Source organism: Anomalospiza imberbis, chromosome 6 (assembly GCF_031753505.1).
Source record: "Anomalospiza imberbis isolate Cuckoo-Finch-1a 21T00152 chromosome 6, ASM3175350v1, whole genome shotgun sequence".
In the NCBI taxonomy this organism is placed as follows: domain Eukaryota; kingdom Metazoa; phylum Chordata; class Aves; order Passeriformes; family Viduidae; genus Anomalospiza; species Anomalospiza imberbis.
The window spans coordinates 45,835,763-45,851,749 of NC_089686.1; the positions used below are offsets into that span (position 1 = coordinate 45,835,763).

The window sequence follows — 15,987 nt, forward strand, 5'->3', positions numbered from 1 at the left end:
CTGCTGGATTTGTAGTAAATTAATTTACCACAAATGAATTGGCTATACAGGCTTAGACCAGCATATCTGTTTGGAATACTTGATGCATTAACAAATAACTTTCCTGAACTTTGTATGATCTATGTTACATTTTAAGTAGTATATCTCTTAAAGGTGTACAAAGACCTTTAGAAACCTGAGTGTCATCAACAGCTTAGAAGGGAAGAGTTAACCACAGTGCAAGACACTCAAGAAATTCTTCTAAATTAGAATTCTTCTAAATCACATACCTCTTTGTTTACATTTTTCTCTTAGGAAAATAGGTAAAAGTACATGAACATTTAATTCTTCCCTGCTTACTTGTGAAGCAGCAGAGAAATTGTAGATTCATAGGAATCTCTGGCTATGTAGAACCATAAATCAGGCAGTGATCAGAGAATAGAGGTGCTTTCAGCAAAGCAATGTCATAATTTTAGGCTGCATGCCTTGTATAGCATCCTTTAAGCACTATTTAAATAGTTTTGAATAAAGGTCAGTATATGCTCATTCAGTAGCTTGAGTGGAAGATGGCTGAACCTTCTTGTAGCTGATCTTCATTATGGTTTCTTACTAAATCTGTATGGATTTTGGGTGGAAAATTTTAATTACCTGAAGACAATAACTTGATGAAGCCTGAGCAAAAACATAAGTGTCACCATTTGGAAAAAGTTGTGTTTAGACGACTTTCTGTGTAACTACTTGAGGCCTTGAGAGTGTGAGGAGCTGATAGCTGTTATCTTTCTGCTGCAGGAGTCCCACATGGACTTCATGCTGTGTGGTTCTTCCTTGCAGAAGTGCTGTATAAAAATTAAGAGACCTTCATATGCATTTTATTCTTGGTTTAAGTGGAGATTATTCAATTTAGCCTAGTTTCTTTTCATGTAGCTCTGACCTTAAAATTTTAAGTAGTTTGGATTAAGACAATTGTGTGATTGTGAACTTAAGATGAAGCCCTTTGCTAAATAACTGTGCTGAGTGCTGGTGCCCTGAGTTATTATTTGGCCGTACCTGGCCAAAGATGCAGCTTTTGGATTGGTTGCGTGGCTGTAACCAGGGAAAGGTCCAAGAAACAAGACCTCTTGGCAGAGAAGTTCTTGCTTGACACTAGTCTAGTGTACCTCTGGGCTTTTGTGTGCTTCAGCACATGCTGTTGTAGTATCTGGATGCCCATCCCATGTAACTTGCAAGGTGTATTCTTAACACTTTTGCAGACAGAGCCTCAATATTTCTACTTTTGTTCTAGCATGCAAGTAGCTGTCAAGCCTGATACCTGCCTTGTGTTTGGGTAACTTGGTGTTGAAAGTACCCTTGTATTTAACAGGTTGGGATAAGGTTTCACATCTCTGGACAAGCAATAGTTTCCTTGAACTGATGGAACTTGTGCTATGGCTTTGAGTTCTGATCCAGCTTTTGTGCAGCAAGCTCAGCAGGAATTTAGAATCTCTGTACTTAAGGTGACTGTGTCTCTTGTCTAAGCATGAGGAAGCTCCATTGCTGAGGTCACTGTGTCCTTGACGGTTGCTTTAAATGCTTCTGCATTAACTGAGATAAGAAGAATGTAGTGGAGAGAAATTACACCAGTGTGATAAAGGAGAAGTAGTAGGAGTAAAGTGTGTGGAGATGCTATGCCTTTTGTTTTACATGTTCAGACTCTAAGCTGATTTTGCTCCCATGCTTGAACCAAACTGGAAGTCTCAGTGTCAGAGCAGTAACTGCTTTGGGGGTGAAAAAAAATACCCAATTTATTAAATTGTTGTATCACTTTGATCTCTCAAACAAGAATTTGTGTATTAATGAAGCTGCCCACAAATCTATAAACTGTTTCTGTGGTCAGAGGAACTTTGTCCTCTGCCTGATTCAGACTTGTTCTTTTGTTCCTGCTCTGGCATTAGAATTTAGTTTTGTTCTGATTGCTTAGTAGGGTTTGGGTTACAAGAGTGACTGCTAGATTTCAGACATGCTTCTGTATCTTCTTTTTGGCTCGTGCAGAAGTGCCTCAATGTGTTAATTGTTGCTTTTTTTTTTTTTTTTTTCTTCTGCTGACTTGGTTTTTCATATTTGAGCTAATTATCTCTATTTTCCCAAAATACATGGTAACCCTTTGGAGGAAGTTAAGGCTCTAAATACCTGTTTTAAATGAAGCTGTGTAACAGCTCAGTAAATTAATTGCTTTCCTGGCAGGCTGTGAAAGCATCGGCTTTATTTTTAAGATGGGCCTGCTTAGTCACACTGTCTTCTGACCATGTGCGAAGGCAGTCACACAATAAAATCATAAAGTGTCTTCAGTGACAAACTGAACTGTTGGAAGTAAAATCAGGCTTCAAATATGATCTGAGTTGTAGGGCTGATCTTTGTTCTGGTGCTAGCAGTATGGTAAATAAATATTAGTTTATGGATTTATATGGGTTATTTGGCACAAATATTCAGCATTTGATGTAGAGGGCTTGGACTGTTACCCCTCCAGAAGTACAGATCTTGCCTCGAAGTGTAGCTACATTCATAAAAATCAAATTCAGTTTTCTTAGCCTCTAAGCTAGTAGTGGCCTTCTGATACAGTATATCCCTGGATTGCTGCCAACTGCATGAACAGAGGTCAGTGTAGGAAGGAAGCAAAGAAAAGTGTTGTCCATTCTGTTTTGCAAAAGCCATTATTGTGGTTTTAAAAGCTAAGATTTTAAAGTAGCAATCAGCCATGTGAAAGCTAGTGAGATTAGACTTGTCAGGCTTCCTTATCTACTCCTAGTGAACATCCCAAGGACTAAACTGTTTCCTCTCTCACTGGTTGCAGGCTTAGTAACAGTGCAGCACACTGGCTTTTAAGTACACTGAGTTAGATTGAAAAGCATGTCTTTAACTTGTGTTAAGCTATTCTTTAACTTATGTTCTAAACTAGAGCTGGAAGCTGCTGCCTGAGAACCAAAAGGTCTTAAAATACTTTCGTGCCTTATTTCTTTTCAGAGGGCTGTGTGGAAAATAATGTATGAGCAAGGAAAATCAAAACTTCTGTGTTCAAATCAGGAGGAGGGACACAGGGAGGTGACACACAGAAATTTGGAAGTAGTAATTATTTCTTAATAGTACTCATTGTTAATCAGCTGTTAATAATTTCTTTCTTAGCCAAATAACTAATAAAATTTTTAGGAAAAGCAAGTAGCCTTTGAAATGCCCACTGTGCTCAAAACTTGCTGACTTGTATTGTGAATCCTTCCTGTTTCTGCTGACTTGATTTGCAGCACTTGCAAATGTTTCCCAAAAGCATTTGAAAATGAGCTGAGTTAAAAGAAATGATTGTGTATTGCAATAAAGATAACAGAGCATGTGACATTTCCTTCTGCTCTTGTTTGGATGTTTGCTTGGGACTGGGGGAAGCTGTACTATTTTGGCACATACTTAAGCAATGAGACTTGTTAGTAATGTTTAAAATAAAACCTTCAGAACTCCATAAATGTGACATGGGAGGGAGTGGAATAGTTAAAATTTCAGTAAGAATCAGAGTCACAGACTTCTTCAAAAGACAGCTAGAGTTAGACAGCTATTGTGAGACCTTTGACTGAAGTGCACTTTTTTCAAATTGCTCAGATAATTAAATAATAAAAATTTTTAAAACCCCTAATATTCTGTTATTTGCTGGGAACTAATAAGACTTTGAAGAAGGGCTGTAGGAACTCTAATTTGGCCTAGTTTATAAACTTCTTCTTGCCTGAGAACTCTTGCATTGCCTTCACTTCTGTATACAAGAAACAGGAGCTTTTGAAAGCAGTCAGTGTAGCATTTTTTCTGTCTTCAGAAAAGGTGTTTCAGGTACCGATTTTACAATATTTTTCTTTGATACCACATGGTGGAGAAGGAAGCTGCTTGTTAGTAGGATGGCGATATGTTTTGTGCTTGATTCCGTGGTGTAGCTTCTATCAAAAATTCTTCAAATACCCTGAGATCCAAAGACCTTGCTAATCTGAGCTCTTAAAGTACTGGCATCTTGGAAGGATGTAATGTTTTAAATAGCTGGGTCCTAAACCTAAAAAAGGAATTGCCAATCTCTGATAAATAGTTTGTTGTGAAAGTTGTTGCGGCTCAAAGTATACATATTTTCATGCCTTATGTTCTTTGTTCAGCAACTGGGTTGCAGCATTCTATACTCCCTCTTCCCTTCTGGCATCACAGAGTCAACACCAGTCAGAGAATATAAGAGATTAGATTTAATGCTTTTGTATATTGCTGATGGATTGTACACTAGCAGGCAGCTGCAGTTCAGCCTCTTGGCCTGCTGGGAATTCAGTTTTGGAGATTGGCTGGGCTGTCTTCACTTGTGGTGAAGTCCATGTGAAAGCTACTTTTTGATGTCTCTTGGTATATCTGAATCTCAGAGAAGCAGCTAATGATATTAATGCTGTCCAATACCATAGTAAGTCCTCAGTTATGTAGAGCTTGGCCAGTAGAGTTAGACTGACTAAAATGGATTCAGCTTATTTAGTGCCCCCTTCTGTGAGTCACAATAGTATCTGTTAATGGTATTGCACATCACCTGTTCCTTTCATTGGTCCCCTAGAATAGCTGGATTGTCAAGAGTTGGAGTGGTTTTTGTTGCTAGGCAATGTAAAGACCCACTGGTTTATCCACTGATTATTTCTTTTCCTTCTGGATCTCATGTAGATGACCAATTAAAATCAAATCTTAAGAGTTTCTAGAAACTCTTCCTAAGCAGCTGAAAAAATACTAGAAAACTAAAGCTGACACTGACTTTTCCTGTGTTTTGTTTTTGGGTTTTTTCCCTTGCCTCTCCTAAGGAAAAGTATCTTTGATCTGCATCTCTCTGCCATGGTGGGATCGGAAGAAGCTTCTGCTCTTGAATGCCATTTCTTTGGGAAAATAGTATAACAGGAAGTATTTATGCAGAATACTCCATTGTTGCTTACACCACAGTTTGGAGGTCACAGCAGATAAGCAGACATGGTGGAGTTCTTTTCTTTCCTCTGGCCATATTGCTTCCAAAGAAGGGGAAAAATATTTCTCACTGGATGTTTTACTTTTGTTCTTCTGACAGTAATTCCAGTATCTAGGAGAGCAAAATTCCCTACATTTGTTTGCTGACTTGGCAGGAAAAGAGCCTTATAGCAGCAAAGTGTAAAAGTGGCTTGAAGAAGACATGTCTTTAGACAGCTGTCTGCAGAGCTGGCTGTTGTCAGAGGATGCTTACAGGATCCGGCAAAGCAAAATTTCACTGCCATGGGTATCTTCAGTAGTACTGCCTCCTATATTGAAGTAAAATGTGACCTATATTGGCTTCTGTAGTATGGACCTGAAGACAACTCCTCTTTTCACAACATAAAAATAGCTTTAAGATGAAGCTTTTTGTTGGCAATTGATGCACTGTCTGTGCCAGTTTTTTTAAAAAAATCAACGGGTGCCTAAAAACCCAGATTAGCAGGGTATCATTGTCTGCATTAAAATAGCAGTGGTTTGTTTAAATTTATCTCAGTGGAAATATGATTAAATTGAAGAATTTTTTAGGGTCAAAATAGAAAGCAGCCCCCAAAACGCGCAGTTGCAGCCCGTAGACATAACCTTTTACCATCGTGTACTTCAGTGGGCTGGTATGCTTTCTGTTGGTTCACTGTTACATGTCCTCACACAGAGATGATAGTCTTCATTCCTTCACTAACTGTAAGTTTAGTAGTGGTAAGGCTTCCTTGGTTTTTATCCAGTCTGTGAATGTAGTGTGAAATCCAGGGGAGCTGTAGATTCCTGTGGCCTGGCAAATTTATTATGCTTCTGTATCACTTCATGAGAAGGAAGAAGGAGCAACATCTTTACTATTAAGATTCTTTTTTAACTTCAGATTTATGTAAAAGGCAGCTAAATATAAAATAAAAAGCTTAGAGCTTTTATTGACAAGGGCAATGAGTAAGGGATATCTTATTGAAGCTTTAGTGTATGCAGTGCTGTTCTGGCTGAACTAAGGAACACATACTTGATGTGACAGATCAGTTATTCCAGGCCCGGAATGCTGACGTGAAGGAGCTTTTATAGTCTCTTAGGCAGCAGTATATATCAGAATTTTGCTACCCAGCAGTCAGTCTTGCCTGATTTACTGGATTCCCCTTTATTTTCTGATTTACTGGATACACCTTAATATTTTCTGATTTACTGGATACCCCTTTATTTCCTAATTTGAGGTAAGGAGAGGATGTAACACAGAAAGTGTTATGTTTATGTGTAGCTCTTCCCTTCAGGAAAAGCAATGATCTCCTGATGAACTGGAAGCTGCACTGCTCCATGTTGCTTCTGCAAGCTTCTAAAATCAGCAGTACTGCAACATATGGCCTAACCTATTTAGAGTGCATTTTTCTTCTGAAACTGGAACACTGGTGAATACTTTCATTTTACAAAAACGTTAAAATTCTCATGGTAATCTCATGTGTTTATTTGAGTCTTTGGGATAGACCATTGTCCCCTGATCTTTGTAAAACAACTTGCTAGGTTTTTTTTTTGTTGTTGCTACTGAGTTCTCTACAGTGGTGCACTGGGAAAAGTATGTTAACACTTTTACTGAGATAAAGGTTTGATAATTGGTTTAAGAGGAGAACATGTATAGAAGACATAAATGTTCTTAACCGAAGCAGGAAAATCAAAATGGAGCAAACATGGATGTGCTCCCTCTTAGTAAGAACATACTCCAAGGACACTGCAGGGTACTTCAGGGACTAGATGATAGCATTATTTCCTGACTATCCTTTCATCACCATCCTTAGGATATAGGTAATGGTAGATGGAATTATCACTAAGTAACCAAGTAAAAAGTTCAGCATAGACTTAATTGTTGTTTGTTTCATTGCTTTTCAGGTGACAAGGCTCTGGATGGTTACAGTAAGAAAAAATATGTCTGCAAACTGCTCTTCATCTTTCTGCTGGGGCATGACATTGACTTTGGTCACATGGAGGCTGTAAACCTGCTCAGTTCCAATAGATATACAGAGAAACAAATTGTGAGTAACTTGAGCTCTAAAAAAGATAAACTGATCTGTCTAATATCCTGCCTCAGCTGTGGAGTCTGTAAAGAATTTTACTTCATTCCTCCTCTCCTGGCTTAAAGCCTTATTTTAGCTCTAGGGTTGATTCTGAAATCTAAACACCATGGCGCACAGGGAGTCTTGAGCTAGTTGCAAAAAATTTGCGTTCTGCATAAAATTACTACTCTTGTTAAGAAACTGCCTTGAGTCTTGCATTAAAAGGTAAGTAACCTTTTAATTTTCTGAATGTCTCTTTCCATCTCTCTAGGTAAGGCTGTGTTTATCAGGTGCACGTAGCTTATTAGTATTTGAATAATAAGCCAAAATCTTGATAGGTCCCCATACATCTAAAACAATCTTTTGAGTATATGCCAGAATAGACTGAGAAAACACTTAAAACCAGATAATTAGGGTAACACTGAATTTACTCATTTTTGTTTAATTCACTTAATCTTTCTAGTCTTCACTTTGTCTAAATACCCATTTCTGCCCATATGGTATTGGAGAGAAGTGTATGTGTCAAAGAAATCATGTTTCCTGTTAATGCCACAATAAATGAAGTCAGCTAAAATAGATTTTCCGTGTTGTGACTCACAGGGCTATCTGTTCATCTCCGTGCTGGTGAACTCCAACAGCGAGCTCATTCGCCTGATAAACAATGCCATCAAGAACGACCTGGCCAGCCGGAACCCCACCTTCATGGGCCTTGCTCTGCACTGCATTGCCAATGTGGGCAGCCGGGAGATGGCAGAAGCTTTTGCTGGAGAAATTCCCAAAATTCTTGTGGCTGGGTAGGTGTGACATGCCTCTTTCAAATACAAGACCAATATACTTTTCGGCAGCTTGCAACTTACTTTTCGGTTCCATTGCAGCACCTTAATCCGTGTTTGGGCTCTACAGCCCTGGGCTTGCAGTATAATGACAGTTCCAATACCTGCAGGTGCTTTCACTTGCCTGAGTGTGCAGTTGCTTGTAGGAGTGTAAAACTACATGGAAATTAAGACTTTTGGTGTCTTGCATAGGCTTTTACAGCCTTGTTGTGAACTGGTTTTTGTTTTGTTTTGTGGTACTGAATACCCCTGAAATACGTATGTTTTACTTTCCTTACCTCTCCTAATGAAAAAAGAAATAAATTAACCTAAATAGATGTTTATACTACAAATTTTGTTATAAACCAAAGTTCTTATGTAAATGTCCTGACTTCATAAGGAACATAATAATACTGATTTGTGAGTTTTCTAACTTCCTCTACTAACCATGTAAAGAGCAATTCATGTAAATGGCAAATAGTCACCACCAACTTTCTTACTTTGGTATAGCTGAAAGTTTCTAAACAGACCTGGCAAATGTCTGAAACTGTAGTTAATCAATGTAAAGTTGGACCTATGATTATAGGGCTAATTTATTTTAAAACTTAAAATGTCCAAGTGCAAACAGTGCATTTAAGCTTTTATGGATATGAAATGTTTTAGAATATGCATAGATCTTTTTATAACAAGTAACTGTCTTACATTAGTATAAAAAGTGACATGTGGCATAAGAAATGTATTAATGCTCTAAATGTCAGGCCACTGCCATTGTCAGGTGCTGTTCTCCACGTAGCATAGTGGAGACAATACTGCACTGATGAGTCATGGAGTTTTAATAAGATAGCCTTAAATTCCAAAAATTTCACTTGGGGTCACTAATCGCAAATGGAGCATAGCACCTTCAGGTCAGTTGTTTAAACTTAGAGCTGTGTTTGTGAGATCACTCTTCAGGGTCTCATTCCTTCTGCATTTATAAGATAATATATATGAAACATGTTTGTGTGCCTGTCCTGTCTAAGTGACCTGGGCAGAATGAGCATTGTCAGTTACATTTGCCAATTCAGCAAAGCTCTCTTGGCTTAAGTATAAATTAGAGACAGGAGGAATGGTTTGTGGTTTTTAACTGAGGTACAACTCTATCTCATGGAAAACTGATAAATTTATGAAGAATAGCTGGGCTGAACTTCTACTGGGAATATAGAGGTTTCTGAACATTTAACCAAGATTAACCACGTTATAAATTGCCTCTTAATACTCTTACTGGTAGTCCTCTGTACATTTTATAGCTGTTGTCTGTGCATCACACAAAATGCTTAATCAACAGCTTTGTGAAAAGGAGTTCACTGAACTAGAATAGTTGCTTGCCACTCTTAAAATAGTCCATTTCCATGCCAGCAGCAGGGATGGCAAGATTAATAGATTTGTGAGTTGTGTGCTTGTTGACAGCCACCTTACATTCTAGCTGTAGGTGCTGAAGCTGTTGAGTAGTTCATAATTTCTATCCGACATGCAGGACCTATCAGTAGATCCAGCTTTGATCACATTCATAAGGTAGTATATATATCTGAACTGTCTGATTTCAGTCAGCCTGGAAGAAGCTTGTTCTTGTGATCAGATGAGATGAACTTTCAGTTCTCATAAAAGATGTAAAATGCCACTCCAGTTTGTAAAGAATCATTACATATGTCTTGTAGCCTCTATAATAGTTGAAAACTTGACTAAGTAAACTTACTGGAAAAATTAAGAAGAACAAATATTTCAGCATAAGAAGACTTCAGTGAACTTCTGTTGAAAAGATGCAGCCTGGCCAGGGATGCTGAGTCAGTGTGAAAGCTGGCATAAAGCTATCCTGCAGGTATTGCTGTGCCTCAACCACAGTATTTTAAATCAGTATGTATGTCTTGCAGAGACACTATGGATAGTGTGAAGCAAAGTGCTGCTTTATGCTTGCTGCGTTTATACAGAACTTCTCCTGACCTTGTTCCCATGGGAGACTGGACATCTCGAGTGGTGCATCTCCTCAATGACCAGCACTTGGTAAATCAGCCTCATTATGCTTTTTGGGCCTGGTGTGTATAGAGAATGATGTGACTTCTGCTGTTAAAAACAGCATTTATTTCTGCTTATGTCTTTCAAGCAAGTGGCTTGCTGTTGTCTTCAGGCTTTGGGAAGAAAATGGAAGGAGTTTCCCTTTTTTATTTACTGTATTAATTTTTAATAAAGCTTTGTTTACCTTTTCATTGTAGATACAGGAATAGTATGTACAGGTTCCTCTTTTCCTCTGGCTGTAAATTAATTAATCTTATGCCTTGTTACACTAAGTCACATTGCATAGGTGTAATATTAATTGTCCTAGGCCTTTTAAGATTAGATCTGCACTAAAGATTGAAGTCTTGATTTGTCATTGCTTAGACTTCCTTGTCCTGTGGTGTCCATGTCATTTCTACTTTGATGCTTAAAAAACCCTCTTGCTTTGGAAAGGAGATCCTGTTTTTTCTCCCAGTCCAGTTACTTTATGAAATAAGGCTATTAATACCTGTGCCTCAACGGTAATGAACGCTTCAGTCTGCAGTAGTAATATCCAGTGCTTGTTTTATACAAAGCCCTCTCCTCATGTTGCGTTGTAAGCATTTTTTCCTGGATCATCTGCTGCATTGAATTTCTTCTGCTCATGCTTCTCTTGTATAATAAGACAATTTGTGTCCAGGCTTAATTTTAATACAACTCTCTTATTTTAGATGTACTATCCAAACATGAGACAAAGCTAATACAAAAAATAGCATAAAATGCTCTGCAAGCATGGCAGTATCATGCTGTTGAAAATTCTGTTGGATCCTGCAGGTCTGTAATTAGTCTAGCTGCTAGCCAAATGAGAGTTTTTTTAAATGTAGGGCTTTGTAATGGGGATAACCACTTTTTTTGTATATTAAAAAACTGTTGAGTTGAAAGGTGTTAATGGGCAGTGTCATAAACTGATCCAAAATTGAACATGGGTTTTTTTGTGTTGTGTTTTGTTTTTTCCTAGGGTGTGGTTACTGCCGCTACAAGTCTGATCACCACTTTGGCACAGAAGAACCCAGAAGAGTTTAAGACTTCAGTCTCCTTGGCAGTGTCTAGATTAAGCAGAGTGAGTCCAATGATGACCCTGATAATACTTCACTGTTGATTAATTTACTCAGCTTTCTAGATCAGGTTAGCTTCCTGTTCAGCTTTCTAGGGTCAAATTAGTTTACTGTACATTGAAATGTGAAGATGCTTCAGTGTCACTTCATGTGGGTGCTTCAGGTAACCTCTTTAAATGTTTGTTGCTTACCAGGACAGAAAGCTGTATTGGCTTGCCCAGACTTTCTTGGTTTAATCCCTGCTGTGCTCCAAATAGTAATCCTCACTTTGTTGCTGTAATAGCAAAGAATAGTTGGATCAAATACTGATTCTACAGACTTCACACAAACCCTTAAAAATACAGACTGTAGCTTTAAATTTATCTAAGCTTCTTACAAGACTAATTGCCTTAGTATTCCTTCTTTTGAGCTGCTGCTAAGTTAATAATCATAAGCATCTGATATTCTGTAAATGATGTGGGGCGTTAAGCAGGGGTAGGGAGGAGTGGAGAGACATGTCTGTAAGTTAACATTTCTGTGCTGGAAAACTGATGTCACTGTTTTGTTTGATTTTGTTTTCCCCCTCCTTTTGGAAGGGGGGAAGAGACAAGGGAGACGGCTACTTCACAAATGTATTTGGCACCCAGTTTTATGCAGTCTTATACCCAAATTACTTGCTTACTTTCTTTTCAAATATGAAATAATGGAGCAGTAAGAATTAGGTAGAATTATTTTGAGCAAAGCTAGTGCCAAACTCATTGTTACCCTAGAATAAAAGGGGTAAAATAAATCTATGAAGAGGGGTAATCTAATCTAATTCTTATCACATTTCATTATGCATATAAACCTCCTCTATGAGTACTATCTCTTTTTTGCTTTGCTGTATGGATGTTACTATAGGTGTTAGTTGATCCTCCTGCTTTAGGTCAGTCTGTCATAGCATCTTGTACTTGAATTGCAGGCTCACCTGTCAGCAGCCACCACACTTGACTGAATCTGTGAAATGCTAGAACAGAGAAAGTCAAACTTCTGGTTAAACGTTTTGATGTTACAAGATGGTTGTCTTCGTTCTTTAAAAAAGCGAGTAGGCTTTCAGAAGAGACTTTCTAGACTACTGTATCTACAAAACTGGTTTTCCATTACTAGCATTTACTGTGGTATACTCATAGTATGGCAGCTTGCACCTAACTAATCTACTGAACTAGACTTAGCTAGTGACACAGTTTTTTAAGCTTGTGTCAGAGGTGACCTACAGTGTTCTTTGGGTCCTTTTCATGCTTGTGAATCAGTTAACTTCAGGAGCTGATGTGCTGGCTGTTTGTTTTACAGATTGTAACTTCTGCATCAACAGACCTTCAGGACTACACATACTACTTTGTTCCTGCTCCCTGGCTATCTGTGAAACTTCTGAGGCTGTTACAGTGCTATCCACCTCCAGGTAATGCACACATCACAGCACTGGTCTTCTCTTATGCAGTACACTGCCTCCAAAGAGCTACTGCACTGCAGTGTTACCATAGCTTGGAGTGCAAGCACATTGTCTTAAGGCAAAGATTGTACTCCTGAGTGTCTCTGGTAGCTCTAAGCTACTTGGCCTCTTGAGTTATGTTGTGTTTAATTTTAACAAAATGTCTAACCAGTGTGCATCTTAGAAATCATTGGCAAGCTGCCATTTTAAACATTCATTAATACTATCAGCTGTATTAAAACCTGCAGGTATGTTGTAGTGCAGATTGTGTTTGGCTTTTGTTCTTACCCAAACAGAACTGTGGCTTGGAATTCTTTTCCCACGTGTATGTTGGGGAGTGTAAATGTTTTTAATGTCTCAGAATAATTTAGTTAATTTAGATTTAGCCAGGGGAAAATCTAAAGTAGGGCTTAGGGTTTGGAGCAAAATGAAGTTGTCCAACGGCTCATTCTTCTCCAGAAGACCCTGCGGTACGTGGCCGTCTGACAGAATGTCTGGAAACCATCCTCAACAAAGCACAGGAGCCACCAAAGTCAAAGAAAGTGCAACACTCGAATGCGAAGAATGCTGTCCTGTTTGAGGCAATAAGCTTAATTATACATCATGACAGGTGAGCTGGGACAACACTTCTGTTATCAGAGGGGCTTTTAAAGTGAAAAGATGGGGCTATGTCTTGAACAGTTCATCAGATTTTAATGGGGGAAGGAGTGAAGGGGAAAAGAGCACAAAGTTGCTTGCTAGATTGGAACACAACCACAGCAATGTAACTGAACAGTGTTAATGAACTGTGTAGCTTTGGGTTTTGCTGCTTCTTTATTTGATGTTTTGTATTGACCCCACTGCTCTAATCCAACAGAGATTATTTGCTCACAGTATCTGAATTTGCATTTCACTAGCAAAGCACTCTAGCAGACACTTTGAGACATTTTAAGAAATCTCCACTGCAGAAATAGTATTCTGAATTGAGTGTTCTCAAACCTGTTGCTTTTAACCCTTTCACTTTCTCTCCTGTTCTGTGCAGTGAGCCAAACCTACTAGTCCGTGCCTGTAACCAGCTAGGTCAGTTCTTGCAGCACCGAGAAACTAATTTGCGTTACCTAGCACTGGAAAGCATGTGCACGCTTGCCAGCTCTGAATTCTCACATGAGGCTGTGAAAACACACATAGAAACAGTTATCAATGCATTGAAGGTAAATATTGAAATGTGTGGTCTGTTTTTGAGTGTTGTCTTCTCCCCTGCCTCAGTGCCCTCTACCCCAGTGTCCCAAGCTCCCTGTCCCCAATTAAGTTAATAATACTTAGGGATCAAATGAGTTACTCTTTGAAGTCTACCTGAGTTTTTTACCTCAATCCAGCAAAATCTTGCTGTGCTGGCAATTACAGAGGTCAGATTTTGTTGATTTTTGCACCTTGGTGGTAAATCTGATACCTGGAGTTTTGTCCCCTGTAACACTGGTATCTGCTGACGTGTAGGCTGAAGATGTATAATTGTGTAAAAATGTGAAATTTCGAACTTGAGAAGGCTGAGTATTGGACACTTTGCTGTAATAGCTTATGGGGAGTGATAGAGCAGATCATCTTGCACTGCAGAATTGTGAAGACCAGAAACCAGAAAGATGCAATCTTAGGCCTTGTTTATGTGACAAAGCAGAAGTCAAAAGAGTAAGATTGATTTGCATGTAAATTTACTTGCATACTTGGATGTTTAAATGCTTTGTTTCCTTCCAAGTTTGTGCTGTAGCATATTTATACATTTGTCTAAGTTCAAAGTATGTATTTGTTCTAGCTGGACTTCAGTTGTTACAGGCATGGCTGACAGTAAACCTGCAGATAGCTAAATGCTCATTGGCCTGGTAACAATTTAACAATTTCAGGCAGTTATTGGTGCATTTATGGCCACCGGTACCAGTTACTCAGTGCATAGTGGACCACAAATTCACCCACCCTATTCTGCGTAATACTGAGGTGTTCTGTACGAACTCCTCCATTCTTTCAGCACCTGCGCAGATTTGAATAAGTCTGCTACAGAAACAAAACCTGATGATTTGAATTTTTGTGATAGTATTTAAAAGCTGGAAGCTGTCTGAGTCTCCTCCACTGAGCTTTTCCTAGGTGACTGAAAGTGAGAAATAGTATAAGAAATTCACAGCTTCTATAAAGGGTATATCTGAATTAATTCTGCATCTGACAAATTATGCAAATTCATTTGTCTTAAATTTGACTGTGTATAATACTAAGTTTCATCTCTTAAGTTGCATGTACTTTCCAAACAAAGATGAAATCATCTTGACCTTCGACTCTGTGTCTTTTTGCAGACTGAAAGAGATGTAAGTGTACGACAAAGAGCTGTAGATCTCCTGTATGCAATGTGTGACCGAAGTAATGCCCAGCAGATTGTGGCTGAAATGCTCAATTACCTGGAGACTGCTGATTATTCCATTAGAGAAGAAATTGTAAGCTACTGATGTTTTTTCTTAAATATTTGTTTCATAGCTGGATTTGGTACCATAAGTATAATTTATTGATTAGGATGCTGCATAGTCTATGGTAGAGATTGCTTTTCATGGTGCCTTAAAAAAACCCAGAGAAAACTACTAAAACAAACAAACAAAAAACTCCTAACTTTGTAGTCTAATAGCGAAGAATTTAGTTTAAGCTAATCCAGGGAGCAGGGGGAAACTTTGGAAACTTAAGAATTTTAAAAGCTGATCTTGGTCTCGGTACAGCGCGTATAGAAAGCGAAGTGAATTTTGTATGTGAGCCACCAATACATTCTCTACATCTGAGGGTTAGGTCCTACTCTAATCAATTGTCCAGTAACTTCAAAAATTAGTGGTAAATGCTTATTTCTAGGTAGAAATTTCTAGGTATGCTCTGAGAATGTTCAGTCTAAGGGTTCCCAGCTAATCAGCTAAGAGGCCTGATATCTATCCCCTTCCTACCAGTAGGATAAAAGTTGAAATGCTCAACTTCAACCTTTTTAGGATGGTAAACAAAACTTGTACTTAGTTATTTAGCTTAGTTAGGTGCTGATGTCCCTTGGTTGGAGAAGTGAATGTGGAATACACTGTTTGTTGATTTACGTCTTGTGCTGTCTGGTTGCTGTTGGCAATGTCCCCTGACTTGGCGGATAGAGAATTTCATTCTGTTCCCTTATACTGACCTGTTCTTTTAAGAGTAGTAAATGCAACTGATAATAAATTGTGTGGGGTCTCCCCTGAAGCTGATTGTTTGCTTCAGGATGCAGGAATCTAAGTATGACCTGAAAAAGTCAGCTGTGCTTTGGTGACTCTATTTGCCTCTGCTATCTTGAGTTTGCTTTTGCTTTTTTTTTTTTGAGAGGTTTCCAATTTCCTATTTGATCCTGTCTCAGTGGTAGTTTAGATGGTGTTTTTATAGCAAACAAAAAATGTTGTATAAATTGTTCTTTATCTCTTTGGTACACAATTGGAAAGTCACAAAGATACAACATATTTGAATGCATTATGGGCAAAGCAATATGTGCCTGGCAACTGCTGTATTCTGGCACAGCATGTCGATGTTCACCTTTCACCTTGGCTGTGGGAACAAGTGAACAAGCTCAT

The 15,987-nt window shown here is 38.5% G+C and overlaps 1 protein-coding gene across 6 annotated transcripts in view; it reads left to right on the plus strand.

Moving 5' to 3' along the window:
• AP2A2 (adaptor related protein complex 2 subunit alpha 2) overlaps positions 1–15,987 on the plus strand; it is a 42,515-nt gene that overhangs the window by 14,479 nt on the left and 12,049 nt on the right. For 3 of the 6 annotated variants that reach the window (XM_068193862.1, XM_068193863.1, XM_068193860.1), the window contains exons 3-10: positions 6,859–7,001; positions 7,623–7,816; positions 9,742–9,871; positions 10,860–10,961; positions 12,265–12,373; positions 12,863–13,013; positions 13,425–13,593; positions 14,719–14,856. In XM_068193862.1, coding sequence (XP_068049963.1) covers positions 6,859–7,001; positions 7,623–7,816; positions 9,742–9,871; positions 10,860–10,961; positions 12,265–12,373; positions 12,863–13,013; positions 13,425–13,593; positions 14,719–14,856 — 1,136 coding nt within the window. The remainder of the gene's footprint in view (positions 1–6,858; positions 7,002–7,622; positions 7,817–9,741; positions 9,872–10,859; positions 10,962–12,264; positions 12,374–12,862; positions 13,014–13,424; positions 13,594–14,718; positions 14,857–15,987) is intronic. The other 3 variants (XM_068193859.1, XM_068193864.1, XM_068193861.1) reach the window with 1 other exon arrangement.